The sequence below is a fragment of the Carcharhinus amblyrhynchos genome, chromosome 13, assembly GCF_965287045.1.
Source record: "Carcharhinus amblyrhynchos chromosome 13, sCarAmb.v2.hapA, whole genome shotgun sequence".
NCBI classification, from domain to species: Eukaryota; Metazoa; Chordata; class Chondrichthyes; order Carcharhiniformes; family Carcharhinidae; genus Carcharhinus; species Carcharhinus amblyrhynchos.
The window spans coordinates 79,556,453-79,577,356 of record NC_137336.1 but is presented as its reverse complement, the minus strand read 5'-3'; the positions used below and the strand labels follow the sequence as shown (position 1 = coordinate 79,577,356).

At 42.8% G+C, this 20,904-nt stretch overlaps 1 protein-coding gene across 1 annotated transcript; it reads left to right on the top strand.

Moving 5' to 3' along the window:
* Positions 1-3,495: 3,495 nt before the first annotated feature.
* Positions 3,496-15,410, top strand: LOC145351381 (putative G-protein coupled receptor 139). The gene is made up of 2 exons (XM_080200992.1): positions 3,496-3,625; positions 14,500-15,410. Exons 1-2 carry the CDS (start codon positions 3,496-3,498, stop codon positions 15,408-15,410), a joined length of 1,041 nt encoding a protein of 346 aa, XP_080057118.1.
* The last annotated feature ends 5,494 nt before the right edge of the window (positions 15,411-20,904 follow it).

The following is a 20,904-nucleotide window of genomic DNA, read 5'->3' as shown; positions in this document are numbered from 1 at the left end:
CGAGATTCAGCATTCCTGGTGCAAGACAGGAGAGCGAAAAAACGAGGATTTTCTCCTGCCAACATTCACTTCAATTCTCAGCTCCTCACATCTGTTAATCGATGAATAAAATTGTACATTCAGAAGTCAAAATCTGCAAATGCTTGCAATATTAGTGTGGCAATGGATTTTTGTCACACATTATTGGACACACCACTCTTCAAATCCTCCCGCCAAATTACCAAAGTCTTTCTGTCTGTCTCTGTGTCTCTGTCTCCCCCCAGCCCACTCCTCATTTTCCTCACTCTATCTTTGAATCTGATGGTGAGAAGTTCGGGCGGGATTCCTCAGAACTAGCCCACCTAAGAGTCTTGGGCTAGGACATATAAACCACGTCGATCGAATGAGCCTGGGTCTGACATCAAACTAACAACCCCAGAGCCTTAGCTTTGGACTGATTTGAAAAATCTAATATAGTACTTCCCTCGTCCGCACATGAGCCGGTTGTGTATGTGGTTCAGTTTCTTCAGATACAAGAAATTTCCCACCATAAAATATTTATTTTCCTCATAGAAATTTGGGAAATAGGAGCAAGGATATACTATTCGCCCCCCAAATCTGCTTGGTTACTTCAGAAGATCATTTTTGATTATCTATCTCAACGTCACTGCCCCACGAAATCATTATACGGCTTCGTGTGTTTAATATCGTGTGTAGTTCTGTCTGGATTTTACTCAGTGACTGGGGCACATGAATTAAGGAAGATGGAACAGAACAATAATCTGTCATTGCTTCATTTCAATCCTGATGCTGACCGATACTCGCATGTTGCTGATGGCACTATTAGGAGAAATGAAATTGGGATAATGGTCAACAAACTTGTAGAAGTAGAGGTTACTGGGATGCTTGACAGATTCTTAAGATGTCGTTTTAGGATTAACAATGATAGCAGTTAGAAAAGCGACAGGTATCAGTCCCTCCATGTTAGACACTTGACATACTTTAGCTCAACTATATCATTAACGCAGCTAGAAATGTGTGAGAAATCAACCTACCCTGTACTTCTTGGAGTGGGGAATAAAGGAGCACCTGCAGGAGAAAAAAAAACAGGCAGGCACGGGGAGAATGTATAATCTCCACAGAGATTGTCACCCAAGGCCAGAATTGAACTCGAGTTCGTGGCGCTGTGAGGCCACGGTGCCGCACCCACAATGCCAGCGTGCCGCCCAGACTCCTATCCTGAGGTGCATTCTTTGTGTTTTAATTTGCATCGCTTTTGGCTCATTGGGATGGTTTCTCCAACGATGAATTTGTCTTATGAGCTGAGGTTGAGGAAGTTGGGACTAAATTTACTGGTGTTTAGAAGGTGTGTTTATCTTATTGAAAGACATATAATTATCATCCGGAATGATAGAGTAGATACTTACATGATAATTCCGCTCTTGGGAGAAAGTGGAACTAGACGTCGTTGTATTAAAACGCCATCCATTTAAAATTCAGAGGTGGAGGAATTTCTCTCAAAAGGTTTTTTGTGGAATTAGCTATTATAGAGAACAGTGGGTTAATCCAGCCTTCAACGTTGTGTTAGATTATAGGTTGACAAGGGCACCGACGATCTTCCAAAATAGACAGGAATGTGGAGATTGGTCCAAATGTTATACATGGGATTTTTTAAATCATAAGAACGGAGCTAGAGCTTCACCATCACTGATCTGATTTTCATGCTTTCTGCATCGGTAGCAGTCCTCTTCATAGTGTGCACACAACGCCCCCTCCCGGCCAAGGGTGGATATAATTGGAGGAAGTGGTGGAGGAGAAATCGGGAAGAAAATACATGGTGGGGAATATTATTGCGAAGGACAGGTGAATTGGGAACAGGAAACAACAATTTTCAGTAAAAGATGATGGATAATAAGAAAGGTTCTTTGCAGAGTGGGTAAATGGGAGAGGGAATGGGTTAGGAAGTGGGAGGGGATGGTGAAATGGAGATGTGGATGATTGGAAAGGGCAGATAGGGAGAAGTGTGAGAGGTCAGTGGATATGAGAAGCTTAGATAGCGAACGGTTAATGAGCAAATCGACAGGTTGGGAACAGAAAGGAGAATAATGTTCGGGCTGAGGACATGGCGGAATTTAAATGCTGACTTGAGGACGCGCAAATGGAATAGGGTGAGAGGGAATCGAAAGATTTCGGAGGGAGATTGTGTTGATGAGAATTTGGGGTGATGTGCAACCATTAGTGGGGTGAGAAGTCAGAACAAATGAGTGAGAAATGTTGTCACTGAGAATGGGAAGGGCGACATAGGCGGGGAGGGGATCGGGAAGGGTTGAGTGAGTGTTACAATAATATGGGGAAGTGGTGCAACGATAGGAAATGGAAAATATGGAGAAAATGTGCTGAAGAGAATGGGGAAGCTGTGATGGTGAAAAGAGGCACGGGACGGGTCAAAGTTGGAACGTGGTAACTGTGGTTGAGAGCGAGGGAAATGCAGAACGTTGCAGCTTCAGAGGACTAAATCACGGTGTCGTGTGGGAGTCTGGGGCATGCAGAATGATAGGAGTGAATAGGGAAGAAGTAATGGAGAAATGGGACAGAATACAAGGTGGGCAGAAGAGGAGGCAGAAGAGAAGAGGTGGCGAAAAACTGCAGCAGGCGACGGTGCAGAGGGAAGTCGGGGTCCTTGTGCATGAGTCGCAAAAACCCAGCCTGCAGGTGCAGCAGGTGGTCAGGAAGGCGAATGGGATGCTGGCCTTCATAGCGAGGGGGATTGAATATAAAAGTAGGGAGGTCTTGCTGCAGCTGTATAGGGCACGGGTGAGGCCGCAGCTGGAGTACTGTGTGCAGTTTTGGGCGCCGCACTTACGCAAGGATATTTTGGCCTTGGAGGGAGTGCAGAGGAGGTTTACTAGGCTGATACCGGAGTTGAGGGGGTTGAGCTATGAGGAGAGGCTGAATAAACTAGGCTTGTACTCGTTAGAGTTTAGAAGAATGAGGGGAGATCTCATTGTGACATATAAGATGATGAATGGGATGAATAGGATAGAGGTGGAGAGACTCTTCCCGCTCAGAAAGGACAGTAGGACTAGGGGGCACAGCCTCAAGATAAGGGGGGGGGGCGGTTTAGAACGGAGTTGAGGAGGAACTTCTTCACTCAAAGGGTGGTGAATCTCTGGAATTCTCTGCCCGTTGAAGTGGTGGAGGCTGCCTCCCTAAATATTTTTAAGACGCGGGTTGATGGGTTTTTGATAAGAGAGGGGATTAAGGGTTATGGGGAGAGGGCGGGAATGTGGAACTGAGCCACGACAGATCAGCCATGATCTTATTGAATGGCGGGGTAGGCTCGAAGGGCTAGATGGCCTAATCCTGCTCCTATTCCTTATGTTCTTATGGAACGGGAGAATCCAGAAATGGTTGGGGAGAACGTAAGGTTGAATTATTGGAAAGAGGTAGAGGAGAACATGTAAGCGGAAAGATGATGTTTGGGAAGAACTAAAGGAGAAATTGTGGAAAGGGTAAATGACCGATGTGGTTGTTAATGGTGGAATGCTCAAGGCTGAGAACGTCAACGGCATAATTTTGAGTGGGCGAGAACGTGGAAAATCGGGAAAAAACACAGGGAAGGAAGACGATGGAGGTGTTAGAATTGGTGAGACGGAGATCGTGAATGGCTATAGATAATTTGTTAGTGCTGGAAGTAAGGTTACATTAACACTGAAAATTTCCTAGTTATCACTCTGTGGTGCCTGTTCGGCTACAGAAAGGGACAGTTTTATTATGGCAAATGCACCTGACCAGCATATCTTTTGGATTGTGAAATGGTACTGAAGAACCTGGAAGAAACGCACACAGACATGGGGACGACGTGCAGCCTGTGCATCGACAGTTATCCAAGCATGGAACTGATCCTGGGTTCTTGGCGCGGTGAGGCAGCAGTGATAACCACTGTGCCAGCATTCTCCAGATGGGGAATATGAAGTGGAATGTGATGAATTATTAGTGTGGGAAAGGAAAGGGGAGTGGGAGGAGGAGAGGACAATTTATAAATATATAATGGAGGAGAGGGGAAAAAAAAACAAGAGCTGGAAATTGGACATAGAGAATGCAGGCAAATAACAGGATAGATGAGGGGAGAATTTAGCACCAGAGGAATGGGATATAGAGAGTTGCAGATTAAGTTGTATGGGGGAATTAAGAGGGGAGAATTGTGGAGTGAAGGAGGCTGGAAATCCGAGAAGTTGAGGGAGAAATGAGAAGTGTTGAAAGGGATTGTGAGGCGCACAAGGATGGTGGTTGCGGATGAATGGGAAAGTGGTGGGGAGAGGAACGGTGAAGAGGAAAATGTTGGAAAATTGCTCATCCACTCCTTCCCCACTTGCAATACACCCAGACTCTGCACTTCCGTGGCGGATTTTGTTACTTACTGCATCGATCTCTCAATTTATTATCGCTGATTCATTTTCAAATTGTTCTCAGTAGGATACCACTGGACAGGCCAATGAGTCACTTGGTGCCATTCAATGTTGCAAGAAGACTGACATTTTATATGCAAAATCTGTCAACTTGCTGCTTTGGCTCCAAGTCTGGTAATCAACCCCTCAGTTTCCTATTTTAATTAACTGATTATTGAGGATTATCACCTTTCCCTGGAAGAATTCTCCCCAAAAACACCACTTGTTACATGATGTGAATGCCAGTGGCCTATCTCGTGGTCATGATTACTATCACGGTGTTAGATTATTTGTAGTTTGGAATATTGTCTTTACCAGATATAGCCTTTTTCACTATACCGACACATAAACTTCTCAAATTCCTCTCTTCTTGAAGGGTCACTGTTTCTATCTGGATTTCAACTTTAAGGAATGTGCTATATTTTTGCATCATTGAATGGCCATTTTAAACAAATACTACATAATTTACGTTCATAGGACGTCACATTTGCTCTCTCATTCAAAACATTTCAAATGGCCCCATTCAGGAGACGGAGAGAAGCTCGGTTTAGTGAGATTGCTAATAGGAGAAAAGCTGATTTGGCCTTTGATAAGCAAACTTTGACATCAATGGGACTTTCCTCGATAACTGTTCACATTTGTTTCTTATTTCCATGTTTGTTTAATTCCATGTGTGGTTAATTCTCTAATTTTAAGTTAAATTCGCATATTGGAATTTGAGCGGAGATTCTTCCAGCTACATTATGCATAAACTAACTATAATGGTTCTGTAACTTTGTCCATTGACTAAGTAGCGACCTTAACGCAAACCCACTCAGGACAGATTGTTGAAATGGAAAAAAAAACATGACAGAATTTTTGTAATAATAAGTTCATGTTTCAGAGCGAAAACGGCTAGACGTTTAGTTTGGTGAGATGGATAAGAAGACTTCTGGGATAATTAGCTCGGTAAATGGACAGTCAACTGAATTTCTCAATCTTCAGCAATCATAGGTTGGACCTTGCATGAAGTAATGTACACCGCTCCGGTTATCAAAGGGTATCACATACTTCTGAAAAATGGTACAGACAATGTTTTCCGGGGTGACACCAGAAGTCAGCGACTCCACTTGTGTGGAGCAATGTCAAAACCATTTCTGAAAGGTAGGGGAGTCTAAAACTGCAGGGCATAGGTTTAAGGTGAGAGGGGAGAGATACAAAAGTGCTCAGAGGGGCAATTTTTTTCAGAGTGGTGAGTGTCTAGAACGAACTGCCAGAGGTAATAGTAGAGGCAGTTACACTTTTGTCTTTTAAAAAGCATTTAGGTAGTTACATGGGTAAGATAGGTATAGAGAGGTATGGGCCAAACGCGCGCAACTGGGACTAGCGTGGACAAGTTGGGCCGAAGGGCCAGTTTCCATGCTGCAAACCTCTATGACTATGACTCCATCAATGTCAACTGACCTATTCTGCGGTGTTAATAACCAGGCATCGCATAACCTCCATCGCCCTTTACTTTCGTTCTCACGGACATTGCTTCATGTTCAGTGGCTTAATAAATCATGGTTCTTCTTGCATTCATAACTCCACGTCTCTTCAGTCTCCACCTTGTCGTCCAAGTCGAGAGTGAATCCATTTGACATTTCCACATAACTTTGATATGGACTTGCTTCAATGGGATTGTTTTAACTCGCTCAATTTTTGTAAATTTAGTTTTAACTGCAGAATGTCGAATAATGGCTGTGTGTCCGTCACCAGACCGGTAAACGCTTCAGCACCCTGCACATCCATTACACCGCTTTGCACTTCGTCCACCTCAAGCTGTACAGATACATAAATAGCTAATCACACGTTATAAACTAGAACGTAATACATAGAAAATCCAGTCAGAGAGAGGATTATGAAAATATATTACTTTTTTGCCATTTATCATAATGCAACTTCTAGTTCTGAATAGCATTGCACGCTCAACGCTTTGTCAGGTTCGCGATAAATTAACTTCACATTTTTCAAAATAGGAAGCTGATTTGAAATATGTGAAGTTTATACTGGCCAAAACTATTTGCTGCGTTGCCACACATTTATGCGGTCAGATTTTCGACAGACCGCACCTGAAACATTGATGTTGAAATCCTGATTAAAGCCGAGATGATCAGTCATCAACTGGAGCCTAATTCCCTGACTATTATGATCATTGTTCCCTTATCAATTTACACCCCTTATAAAATAAACATACCCATTGACTTCAGATATTTGTCGCGTTCCCGATTTGGTACATTCTCATTGCAGAGATTTGGGGGCGTTTAAGAGATTGGTGGATAGGTTTATGGACGAAAAGGGATTGGTTTAGATTAGTGGGTCAATGTTTTTTTTAAAAAATAAGACTGGTCGGCGCAACATTGTGGGCCGAAGGGCCTGTTCCGCGCTGTAATGTTCTATGTTCTATGTTCTATGTTCTAAACCCTGTCTCATTCCAAATTGCATTTATCGTGATTTATAATCGATTCATTGAAACAGCTGGGTGTTTTTTTTCGCAACTTTAATTTAGAAACTATACAATGACGTGAACTTTAATTGCTCATCCGAGTAAAGTTGTGAACCTTATCGGTGGCTATCCCGCTGCATTTATAGGCCGTTGATAAACATGTTTCATTATATGTAAGGAAACAAAATTGAGGACAGGTATCTGGTTCCGAATGCGGAACCAGAAGCGTCCTGGGAGCAGTGGGAGGGAGAACTGGAGCTACTCAGTGAGTATAAAACTAACCTACTTTAGGGATCCGCGCCTAGTCTCCGGGGAGCAGTCGGAGGCTGGAAACGAGCTTCACAGTGAGAACAAAACTAACGTCTTGAAATGTGACGCCACAGAAAAGCAATACTGCAGCAGGCGACGGTGCAGAGGGACCTCGGGGTCCTTGTGCATGAGTCGCAAAAACCCAGCCTGCAGGTGCAGCAGGTTGTCAGGAAGGCGAATGGGATGCTGGCCTTCATAGTGAGGGGGATTGAATATAAAAGTAGGGAGGTCTTGCTGCAGCTGTAAAGGGCGCTGGTGAGGCCGCAGCTGTAGTACTGTGTGCAGTTTTGGTCGCCGTACTTACGCAAGGGTATTTTGGCCTTGGAGGGAGTGCAGAGGAGGTTTACTAGGCTGATACCGGAGTTGAGGGGGTTGAGCTATGAGGAGAGGCTGAATAAACTAGGCTTGTACTCGTTAGAGTTTAGAAGAATGAGGGGAGATCTCATTGAGACATATAAGATGATGAATGGGATAGATCGGATTGAGGTGGAGAGGCTCTTCCCGCTCAGAAAGGACAGTAGGACTAGGGGGCACAGCCTCAAGATAAAGGGGGGGGGGGGGGGGCGGGCGCGGTTTAGAACGGAGTTGAGGAGGAACTTCTTCACTCAAAGGGAATTCTCTAGAATTCTCTGCCCGTTGAAGTGGTGGAGGCTGCCTCGCTCAATATTTTTAAGACGCGGGTTGATAAGTTTTTGATAAGCGAGGGGATTAAGGGTTATGGGGAGAGGGCGGGAATGTGGAACTGAGCCACGACAGATCAGCCATGATCTTATTGAATGGCGGGGCAGGCTCGAAGGGCTAGATGGCCTACTCCTGCTCCTATTTCTTATGTTCTCATGTTCTTCAGCAACACGCCTGTATCATAACGGGCATCATCAATCAGATTGACACATCCACATGATGGAATGAACTGTGGAACTGCAGTCCAAACATATAAATATAATATGGATTCGCAGTATCAATCATATCCTGCTCATTATCCGAAAGGTAATTATTATACAACGAACGTGTCTCATGTTCCGTATTAGAAAGGAACAGAAGAAGAGGTAATGGGGAATTTGATTTCGCAATTGTGTTCATAAGGTGTCTGTAATAAATGATTGGTTAATATAGACATTCTGAGCATATCCTTTACAGAACTAAGCTGGAAGCCTGGCCAGTGTCAATATTAGCAGAGAATAATGGAAACAATCAGTATCTGAGATTTACCTACCATGAGTTCGGCTAAGGTTCATTGGTTGTTTGAGGGAAACAATGATTATTGTTTATTGCAGCAGTTTCAACAAGAACGGATAGCGATTATGACTTTATTAATGGAACTCTATGGAGGTTAAACGTCTCCTCAGACATCCCTCCTCAGGGATGTCGATATAAGACTGTTGACAAGTTTAAGCAAAGTTCCACAATCGGGAAGAGAAGATGTTGGTATAGACAAAGACTGCTTTCGCGGATGAACATCTAACTGCCTTGTGGCGGTTGCACCATCTCAAGCTGGCAGTGCAGATCTGGTAAGGAAGGTTACCAGAATCATTTTCTGACCCAGGAAGGCAGATTACTCTTGGAGAAGCAGTCTGCCTGCCGCGCAGATTTTTCTTTAAGTTGCGTGATGCAGATCTAAATTAGACAATGCTGCAATTTAATACGACATAGAAACATAGAAAATAGGTCATAGAAATAGAGCCCGCACCACCATTCAAAATGATTGTGGCTGATCATGCACTCTCAGTATCCCACTCTCACTTTTTGTCCATCCCCCTCAATCCCTTTTGACACAAGGGCTCGTCCAGCTCCCTCTGGAACATATTTAACAGCTTTCTGTGGTGAAGGTTCAAAAGCTTCCACAGGTTCAAAACTTACTGAATGAAGAAGCTCTTCATTTTCTCAGTCCTGAATGTCTTACCACTTATTCTGAGACTGTGACCCCGAGATCTGATTTTTCTAACTCTATATTCTTCACCAGACGCTAATGCCTTCCTTACCTCTGCAAACTCAGGCAGTCACAAAAAGCTTCTTGTCTCCGTAACACTCCAACTCTGAAAGTCATTGCAACGTTGCCCATCGTACAAAGTTGCTTTCAGCAAATGGACCATCACATTTACTACGGCATACCACTGTCTGATGACTCAACAAACAATTAGTTGGCATTAAAGTGATTTGGAATGCTATTTGTATTCTGAACAGTGATACAGAAGAACAAGTGTTTTTTACAATGCGGTTGCTTGTTACATAACTTTAAACCAAAGGGATAATGAAAAGTTGAGTCATTTTTCAATAATTTGTTTTTGATAAGATAAATATAGGAGTAAAATTGAAACATAAAGTTACTTGTGAGACTAATCACCAATGACATGGAAGAACAAGCAAAGCTTTCATTTCTGCATAAATGTCCTACCTATGACAAGATGTTTGTGATAAATGTTTATGACCACGCTCAGAGCCAGAACTAGAATGCCATGAATTGTTTTTTGCTCTTTAGGATATGGAGAATACCGTCACACTAATGGCATATAGAGACCTGGAAGGACCAAGCTAGAGTCCCAGGCTAGCCAAACTGACACCCACTGACAATGGCATGGTTTACAAAACATAACAGGCTACAAAATGAAGGCACGTAAAATTGCTGGTTCCAACGCACCCCTCCCTGATGAGCTCAATACATTCTATGCCCATTTTGAGCAAGAGGTCAGTGAGAGCATGCCCTCCAACCTGGAAGCCCAGGATGAACCTGTATCTGGGGCCTGACATCAGAGCAACTTTCTTGAAGGTCAGCTCAAGGAAAGCAACTAGCCTGGTCGGGATATCTGGACGTGAACTCAGATCCTGGGCGGATCTGCTGACGGAGATATTTGCAGATATCTTCAACCCCTGTTGACAACCATCTGAGTTGCCTACCTGCTTCTAGAAGACAGCCATCATCCATCTACCCAAGAAAAACCAAGCAGTGTGCTTTAATAACTATCGGCCGATGACTCTGACATTCATCATTAATAAACGTTTCGAAAGGTTAGTCATGGCATGACTCAATTCCAGCCTCCTGGACTACCTGTATCCACTACAGTTTGCCTACCACCGGAAAAGGTCCACAGCAGACGCCATCTCCCTGGCCCTGCACTCAATCCTGGAAGACCTAGACAACTATATCAGACTCCTATTTATTGACTACAGCTCAGCCTTCAACACTATTATTTCCACAAAACTCATCTCCAAACTCCATGGTCTGGTCCTCGGCACCTCCCTCTGTGACTGGATCCTAACTTCCTAACTTCCTAAATTTGGCGTGTCAGTTATGACTCTCACCAACGTTCACAGATGCACCATAGAAAGCACTCTTTCTGGTTGTATCACAGCTTGGTGTGACTCCTGCTCTGCCCAAGGCCGCATGGAACTGCAAAAGCCGTGAATATAGCCCAATCCATCACGCAAACCAGCCTCCCATCCATTGACTCCGTCTACACTTTCCGCTGCCTCGGCAAAGTAGCCAGCATAATTAAGGACCCACGCACCCCTGCTATTCTCTCCTCCATCTTCTTTCTTCGGGGAAAAAAAGATACAAAATTCTGAGGTCACGAACCAAGAACTGCTGCTGTCAGTCTTTTGAATGACCATACCTTGCATTAAGTTGATCTTTCTCTACACCCTAGCTATGACTGTAGCATTACATTCTGCACTCTCTCAGTTCTTTCCCTATGAATGGTATGTTTTGTCAGGATAGCGCATAAGAAGCAATACTTTTCACTGTACGTTAATACATGAGACAATAATAAATCAAATAAAATCTAATCTAATAAATTCAGTGGCAGCAGTATAACATGAAATTTAACAATAATTTCTCACCCAAACACTGGAGAGTATCAGAATCACAGAGTCACTGAGTTGCATCGTATTATTGAAAATTCAACAGATCGATATTCTATCACATAGTAACACAAGACAAGTATTATTGCAAATACGTATTATCTTTGAATTAAAAAAAATGTGTTCGATGGTCTCATCTGTCGGAAATGTCAATGACTCAATAGTCCTACACTGCATCAGATCACTGAACTGTACTAGTTTGTAGAGTACCTTTAGTTTGAGGTGCCTGACTAATACGTACCACTTGCTTGAGATATCTTATTACAGGAACTGATGAATTAACTTACGTTCATTTCACGTTTTTAGTAGTATGAATTGGCTGCACAACTTTAAGAAATAGGTTAAGGACTCCGTTAGTTTCAGGTGACCAATTCAGCTGGGTTGTAATAGATTAGGATGTTGTTTCAGTCAGAGGAGAAGAAGCAGTTTCATTGTCGGTATTGGGTGCAGAGTTATGTTCCGAATTGGAGGGTGAACATCGACTGGTCTGAATGTTAGTGCTACTTGTGGCGATTGTAAATGAAATCACAGAATCCCAACAGTACAGAAGAAGAATCTGTTCCGATCTCAATCTCACCCAGGCCCTGTGCCCTGCTAATCGCCTTTACACTCGGGCCAATTTCAGCACGTCAATCAACTTAAACAGCAGATTTTTGGAGTGTGGGGGGAAAGCAGAACATCTGAAGGAAACCCACGCAGATACGGGGAGTAAGTGCAACTCCACGAAGGCAGTGACCAAGGCCGGAATCGAACCTACATCCCTAGTGCTGTGAGGCAGCAGTGCAACACTACACCACCGTCCTGCCCACAGGAAACGCTCAAATGGCTGCGATGTTTGAAGAGCTGGAACAATTAGAGCGACTTTTTCAGCTGGGGAGTACATACCGCGTGAAAAGTGTGTGCCAGTCAGGGGTTTTACCTGAGCCACTTGCCCTCTACTTTATCCCCGTAACCCCGCGCTTTTACCTCCTAACCTATATCTCTGGGCATGACCAATCCATCTAGCCTGAGCGAGAAAAGAGGGCCACCCGGATTAAACCCACACAGAAACAGGCAAATTTCACACAGATAGTCATCCAAGAGCGGAGTTGAACCCAGGTAGTGGCTCAAGATTGGAATCGAGCCCAGATCTCTGCTGCTGTGAGGCAGCAGTGCTCACCTCAGTCACCGCGACGCCACAACGCATCAAAAAATACACTGTTAAAGGAATTTCAGATTACAGAAGAAGAGCCCTGAGACAGGCAGGATACATTTAGAATTTCAAATATGAATGGTCACAATAGAGTAAAAGTCATATCATAAACAAGATACGATCTAGCGTTGGGCTGTTATATTTGAATGAACAACCTTAGTTATGGGAGAAGATAGAGCCAACTTCATTATTACTATTATTAGTTAAAGATGCTGGCATTGGGCACTTTTTTATTAGCATTCTAAGTCGATTGCGGAAATAGGTATATTCCATCCTAACACAGGCTGAGCTCAGTGTCATAATCTGTTGCATCAATTTAAATAGAGATAAAAATAGTGCAACATTAACTTGCCCTGGGGATTCGACAGGGTATAAATTAAATGCTTCAAATGGTTTCGAGTTTAATGCAGAGAGGTTTGGTGCAGCAGGAAGCAGCGAATCACTTCTCAGGCAAAATGCATTATCCAAGTGACAGTATCCTTAAAATATATTACAACATCCTTTCTGTGCTTGGTGTGGTTGGTAAGTGACTGTGATGATTGAAGTACTTTTACAATGTTTAAGATCTGCTTTCAAGATTTGCCCAGTGGTAGTAAATGTTACATGTTCTAATTTTATTCCATTGCCCCAATACAATCTCTATTTATCAATCAGATGATCATTTGATTGCCAAGCCGTTGACATTTGGCATTGAGAGGCATTTGGCTCATTGATTCTAAATTGGCTTCCCGTGGAACAGTATTATGTGCCATTCCCCCATTTGATCCACATACCATACTTGCTTCAAATGTCTGCACAATTCCCTTCTGAAATGATTGACTGAACTTCCATCGGGCTCATGAGCAACAAATAACATGTCACTATCAGTCATTATTAAAGAAAAATGTTCTACCTGGCACTGATCAAGTAGCTCTAGGTCAAAATGTTAAATACGCATACCCTAGTCCTTGAGCCATGAGCTAATGAGAAGAGTTTCATGTTCTCTATCTAACCAAAGTCTGTTATGACATGGAGCACTGCTATTAAATCAACCTTGATCTTCTTTTCACTCCAAGGAAAACAATGCCGGCATTTCCAAACTAAACTTACATCCATACTTACAACTGAAATCATCCATCCTGGAACAATCTTCTAAAACTGCTCTGAACCCCTTGAAGAATCTTTACATATTCCATAACCCGTGGTGACAAGAATTGGAAGCAATAGTTAAGGACAAACCAGAGCTTCAAAAATATCCATCCTAATTTTCCTTTATGAAGAACAGATCCATATCCATAACTGCCAATATCTTAGTGGCAGTTATGGATATGGCAGCCCCCAAAACAGATGCACATGCAAGCCTTAGGTTTTCTTCACACACATATTATGGAATTATATTATTATTTTGTACATATGCATCTCTGTAAGCTTTCTACCAGAACGCATGATCTCACACATCTGTATAAAATTCTAACTTCCACATGCGTTGATTCCGCTAACCTAACTTTTCCTGCAGCAGGCGATTCGTATCAGCCTCACCCTTTGTCGTTCCTCCAACTTTGGTATCATCGACCACTTCTAAAATTTTATATGTGATTTAAAATGTAAAAGCCAAGTGATTGATAGATGTCAAAAGAGCAGCTGTGCTCGGAGATACGCTGAGGAGACAACAATATTTATCGTCCTCAGGACTAAAATCAGACTTCTAACACAATTATCAGTCAAGACTATTTATTGGTGTCACAAGTAGGTTTACATTAACACTGCAACAAAGTTACAGTGAAACGTCCCACTCGCCACAATCTGTCGCCTGTTTCGGTACACTGAGGGAGAATTTAGCATGGTCAACACACCTACCAGCACGTCTTTCGGATTATGGCAGGAAACCAGAGCACCCAAGGAAATTCGCGCAGACATGGGAGAGCACATAGATTCTGCACAACCAGTGACCCAAGCCGAGGTTCAAACGCTGCTTGTTGGCGCTATAAGGCAGCAGTCCTAACCACTGTGCTACCGACCTGCTTTCTGTCCCAAACTAATTACTTTAACTTAAACACAATCGATGCCACAAAATTCAATTTTGAAATTTCAACCTTTTTTTCCATCCTAAACCAATTTCTCTAACTTAAACACAATCGATTCCATAAAATTCAATTTTGAAATTTCAACCTTTTTTTTCCATCCTGAACCATTTTGCTTTTAATACTGAATTGCTATCCTAATGCAGGAAATGTTTGGTTCGTTTATTTGCACTGTTTTCCTTTCTCTCATAGTTAATTTACTGGCGATTGTGATACTATCCCGGGGAAAGTGCGGCCTCTCCACTTGCACCAATTACTACTTGGTGGCCATGGCTGTGGCAGATCTTCTATTCATTATCACTGATGTCATTCTGTGGAAAGTTGGCTATTACTATTTCCCGCAGAGTTTCTTTTATATCACACCTGTGTGCAGTTTTATTAATGTGCTGCGTCATGCCGCCACAGATTGTTCTGTCTGGTTCACCATCACTTTCACCTTTGACCGATATGTAGCCATTTGTTGCCAAAAGTTAAAGACAAAATATTGCACTGAGGAAACTGCAGCTGTGGTTCTGGCAACAACATGCATTCTGCTCTGTTTGAAAAATATACCTTTCTACTTTGCAATAGAACCTGCCGAACTAATAGATAATGTGCCGTGGTCCTGTTATATTAAGCCAGTTTATTACACAGCACCGGAATGGATAGGATTTGACTGGGTCGATACGGTTTTCACTCCATTGCTGCCATTCACTTTGGTGATGGTGCTCAATGCTCTGACTGTCAGGCATATTTTAGTTGCAAGTCGAGTCCGCAAGAGCTTAAGGGGTCAGGGCAATAGAGACAATCGCAATGACCCAGAGATGGAGAGTAGAAGGAAATCCATAATTTTACTTTTCACCATATCCGGCAGTTTTATACTTCTATGGCTAGTGTATGTTTTACATTTCTTATATTATACCATTAGAGGAGTAAACGCCAGGGATTACACCACATCTGAATTCATATTCGGGCAAGTTGGATTTATGCTGCAGAATTTAAGTTGCTGTACAAATACATTTATTTATGGGGCGACCCAGTCAAAATTTAGAGAACAGCTCATGAGTGCCGTGAAATATCCAATTACAACAATGATTCAATTAATTAATAAACGAAACAAATGAGAAAACCCAGCGATGGGTTTCTATGTGTTCACTCCACTAACTTAATGTTTATCCCAGATCCTCAAATTGAAACAGAAAAAGAAGTGCACGCTGGAAAATAAATGGTGTCTGCATGTTCGAACCATGAGGATATAACACGAGATTCAGCATTCCCGGTGCAAGATAGGAGAGCGAAAAAACGAGGATTTTCTCCTGCCAACATTCACTTCAATTCTCAGCTCCTCACATCTGTTAATCGATGAATAAAATTGTACATTCAGAAGTCAAAATCTGCAAATGCTTGCAATATTAGTGTGGCAATGGATTTTTGTCACACATTATTGGACACACCACTCTTCAAATCCTCCCGCCAAATTACCAACGTCTTTCTGTCTGTCTCTGTGTCTCTGTCTCCCCCCAGCCTACTCCTCATTTTCCTCACTCTATCTTTGAATCTGATGGTGAGAAGTTCGGGCGGGATTCCTCAGAACTAGCCCACCTAAGAGTCTTGGGCAAGGACATATAAACCACGTCGATCGAATGAGCCTGGGTCTGACACCAAGCTAACAACCCCAGAGACTTAGCTTTGGACTGATTTGAAAAATCTAATATAGTACTTCCCTCGTCCGCACATGAGCCGGTTATGTATGTGGTTCAGTTTCTTCAGATACAAGAAATTTCCCACCATAAAATATTTATTTTCCTCATAGAAATTTGGGAAATAGGAGCAAGAATATACTATTCGCCCCCCAAATCTGCTTGGTTACTTGAGAAGATCATTTTTGATTATCTATCTCAACGTCACTGCCCCACAAAAACATTATACGGCTTCGTATGTTTAATATCGTGTGTAGTTCTGTCTGGATTTTACTCAATGACTGGGGCACATGAATTAAGGAAGATGGAACAGAACAATAATCTGTCATTGCTTCATTTCAATCCTGATGCTGACCGATGCTCGCATGTTGCTGATGGCACTATTACGAGAAATGAAACTGGGATAATGGTCAACAAACTTGTAGAAGTAGAGGTTACTGGGATGCTTGACAGATTCTTAAGATGTCGTTTTAGGATTAACAATGATAGCAGTTAGAAAAGCGACAGGTATCAGTCCCTCCATGTTAGACACTTGACATACTTTACTCAACTATATCATTAACGCAGCTAGAAATGTGTGAGAAATCAAACTACCCTGTACTTCTTGGAGTGGGGAATAAAGGAGCACCTGCAGAAAAAAAAACAGGCAGGCACGGGGAGAATGTATAATCTCCACAGAGATTGTCACCCAAGGCCAGAATTGAACTCGAGTTCGTGGCGCTGTGCGGCCACGGTGCCGCACCCACAATGCCAGCGTGCCGCCCAGACTCCTATCCTGAGGTGCATTCTTTGTGTTTTAATTGGAACGCTTTTGGCTCATTGGGATGGTTTCTCCAATGATGAATTTGTCTTATGAGCTGAGGTTGAGGAAGTTGGGACTACATTTACTGCTGTTTAGAAGGCGTGTTTATCTTATTGAAAGACATATAATTATCATCCGGAATGATAGAGTAGATACTTACATGATAGTTCCTCTCTTGGGAGAAGGTGGAACTAGGTGTCGTTGTATTAAAACGCCATCCATTTAAAATTCAGAGGTAGAGGAATTTCCCTCAAAAGTTTTTTTTTGGAATTAGCTATTATAGAGAACAGTGGGTTAATCCAGCCTTCAACGTTGTGTTAGATTATAGGTTGACAAGGGCACCGAAGATCTTACAAAATAGACAGGAATGTGGAGATTGGTCCAAATGTTATACATGGGATTTTTTAAATCATAAGAACGGAGCTAGAGCTTCACCATCACTGATCTGATTTTCATGCTTTCTGCATCGGTAGCAGTCCTCTTCATAGTGTGCACACAACGCCCCCTCCCGGCCAAGCGTGGATACTTGGAAGGGAAGGAAGGGCGGATTGGAATCATAACATTATCTCAGGAAAGATAATTAGAGGAAGTGGTGGAGGAGCAATCGGGAAGAAAATACATGGAATTGGAATAGGGAATATTATTGCGAAGGACAGGTGTCCTCAGAAAGGACAGTAGGACTAGAGGGCACAGCCTCAAGATAAAGGGGGGGGGGGCGGTTTAGAACGGAGTTGAGGAGGAACTTCTTCACTCAAAGGGTGGTGAATCTCTGGAATTCTCTGCCCGTTGAAGTGGTGGAGGCTGCCTCGTTAAATATTTTTAAGACGCGGGTTGATAGGTTTTTGATAAGAGAGGGGATTAAGGGTTATGGGGAGAGGGTCGGAATGTGGAACTGAGCCACGACAGATCAGCCATGATCTTATTGAATGGCGGGGCAGGCTCGAGGGGCTAGATGGCCTAATCCTGCTCCTATTTCTTGTGTTCTTATGTTCTTACGAATTGGGAATTGGAAATAAAAATTTTCAGCAAAAGATGTTGGATAATAAGAAAGGTTCTTTGTAGAGTGGATAAATGGGAGAGGGAATGGGTTAGGAAGTGGGAGGGGATGGTGAAGTGGAGATGTGGATGATTGGAAAGGGCAGATAGGGAGAAGTGTGAGAGGTCAGTGGATATGAGAAGCTTAGATAGCGAACGGTTAATGAGCAAATCGACAGGTTGGGAACAGAAAGGAGAATAATGTTCGGGCTGAGGACATGGCGGAATTTAAATGCTGACTGGAGGACGCGCAAATGGAATAGGGTGAGAGGGAATCGAAAGATTTCGGAGGGAGATTGTGTTGATGAGAATTTGGGGTGATGTGCAACGATTAGTGGGGAGAGAAGTCAGAACAAATGAGTGAGAAATGTTGTCACTGAGAATGGGAAGGGCGACATAGGCGGGGAGGGGGTCGGGAAGGGTTGAGTGAGTGGAACAATAATATGGGGAAGTGGTGCAACGATAGGAAATGGAAAATATGGAGAAAATGTGCTGAAGAGAATGGGGAAGCTGTGATGGTGAAAAGAGGCACGGGACGGGTCAAAGTTGGAACGTGGTAACTGTGGTTGAGGGCGAGGGAAGTCCAGAATGTTGCAGCTTCAGAGGACTAAATCACGGTGTCGTGTGGGAGTCTGGGGCATGCAGAATGATAGGAGTGAATAGGGAAGAAGTAATGGAGAAATGGGACAGAATACAAGGTGGGCAGAAGAGGAGGGGACGGGACAATCCAGAAATGGCTGGGGAGAATGTAAGGTTGAATTAATGGAAAGATGTGGGTATGCTGGCGTTGGACTGGCGTAAACACAGTAAAAAGTCTGACAACACCAGGTTTTAGTCCCACTGATTTATTTGATAATACTCAAATATTATCAAATCAATCAGTTGGACTAAAACCTGGTGTTGTCAGACTTCTTACTGTGTTAATGGAAAGAGGTAGAGGAGAAAATGTAAGGGGAAAAATGATGTTTGGGAAGAACTAAAGGAGAAATTGTGGAAAGGGTAAATGACGGATGTGGTTGTTAATGGTGGAATGCTCAAGGCTGAGAATGTCAACGGCATAATTTTGAGTGGGGGAGAACGTGGAAAATCGGGAAAAAAACACAGGGAAGGAAGACGATGGAGGTGTTAGAACTGGTGAGACGGAGATCGTGAATGGATAGAGGTAATTTGTTAGTGTTGGAAGTAAGGAACTTCTTCACTCAAAGGGTGGTGAATCTCTGGAATTCTCTGCCCGTTGAAGTGGTGGAGGCTGCCTCGCTAAATATTTTTAAGAAGCGGGTTGATGGGTTTTTGATAAGAGAGGGGATTAAGGGTTATGGGGAGAGGGTGGGAAAGTGGAACTGAGCCACGACAGATCAGCCATGATCTTATTGAATGGCGGGGCAGGCTCGAAGGGCCAGATGGCCTACTCCTGCTCCTATTTCTTATGTTCTTATGTTCTTATGTTAACACTGAAAATTTCCTAGTTATCACTCTGTGGTGCCTGTTCGGTTCCAGTAAGGGACAGTTTTATTGTGGCAAATGCACCTGACCAGCATATCTTTTGGATTGTGAAATGGTACTGAAGAACCTGGAAGAAACGCACACAGACATGGGGACGACGTGCAGCCTGTGCATCGACAGTTATCCAAGCATGGAACTGATCCTGGGTTCTTGGTGCGGTGAGGCAGCAGCGATAACCACTGTGCCAGCATTCTCCAGATGGGGACTATGAAGTGGAATGTGATTAATTATTAGTGTGGGAAAGGAAAGGGGAGTGGGAGGAGGAGAGGACAATTTATAAATATATAATGGAGGAGAGGGGAAAAAAAACAACAGCTGGAAATTGGACATAGGGAATGCAGGCAAATAACAGGATAGATGAGGGGAGAATTTCGCACCAGAGGAATGGGATATAGAGAATTGCAGATTAAGTTGTATGGGGGAATTAAGAGGGGAGAATTGTGGAGTGAAGGAGGCTGGAAATCCGAGAAGTTGAGGGAGAAATGAGAAGTGTTGAAAGGGATTGTGAGGCGCACAAGGATGGTGGTTGCGGATGAATGGGAAAGTGGTGGGGAGAGGAACGGTGAAGAGGAAAATGTTGGAAAATTGCTCATCCACTCCTTCCCCACTTGCAATACACCCAGACTCTGCACTTCCGTGGTGGATTTTGTTACTTACTGCATCGATCTCTCAATTTATTATCGCTGATTCATTTTCAAATTGTTGTCAGTAGGATTCCACTGGACAGGCCAATGAATCACTTTGTGCCATTCAATGTTGCAACAAGACTGGCATTTTATATGCAAAATCTGTCAACTTGCTGCTTTGGCTCCAAGTCTGGTAATCAACTCCTCAGTTTTCTATTTTAATTAACTGATTATTGAGGATTATCACCTTTCCCTGGAAGAATTCTCCCCAAAAACACCACTTGTTACATGATGTGAATGCCAGTGGCCTATCTCGTTGTCATGATTACTATCACGGTGTTAGATTATTTGTAGTTTGGGATATTGTCTTTACCAGATATAGCCTTTTTCACTATACCGACACATAAACTTCTCAAATTCCTCTCTTCTTGAAGAGTCACTGTTTCGATCTGGATTTCAACTTTAAGGAATGTGCTATATTTCTGCATCATTGAATGGCCATTTTAAACAAATACTACATAATTTACGTTCATAGGACGTCACATTTGCTCTCTCATTCAAAACATTTCAAATGGCCCCATGCAGGAGACGGAGAGAAGCTCGGTTTAGTGAGATTGCTAATAGGAGAAAAGCTGATTTGGCTATTGATAAGCAAACTTTGACATCAATGGGACTTTCCTCGATAACTGTTCACATTTGTTTCTTATTTCCATGTTTGTTTAATTCCATGTGTGGTTAATTCTCTAATTTTAAGTTAAATTCGCATATTGGAATTTGAGCGGAGATTCTTCCAGCTACATTATGCATAAACTAACTATAATGGTTCTGTAACTTTGTCCATTGACTAAGTAGCAACCTTAACGCAAACCCACTCAGGACAGATTGTTGAAATGGAAAGAAAAATCATGACAGAATTTTTGTAATAATAAGTTCATGTTTCAGAGCGAAAACG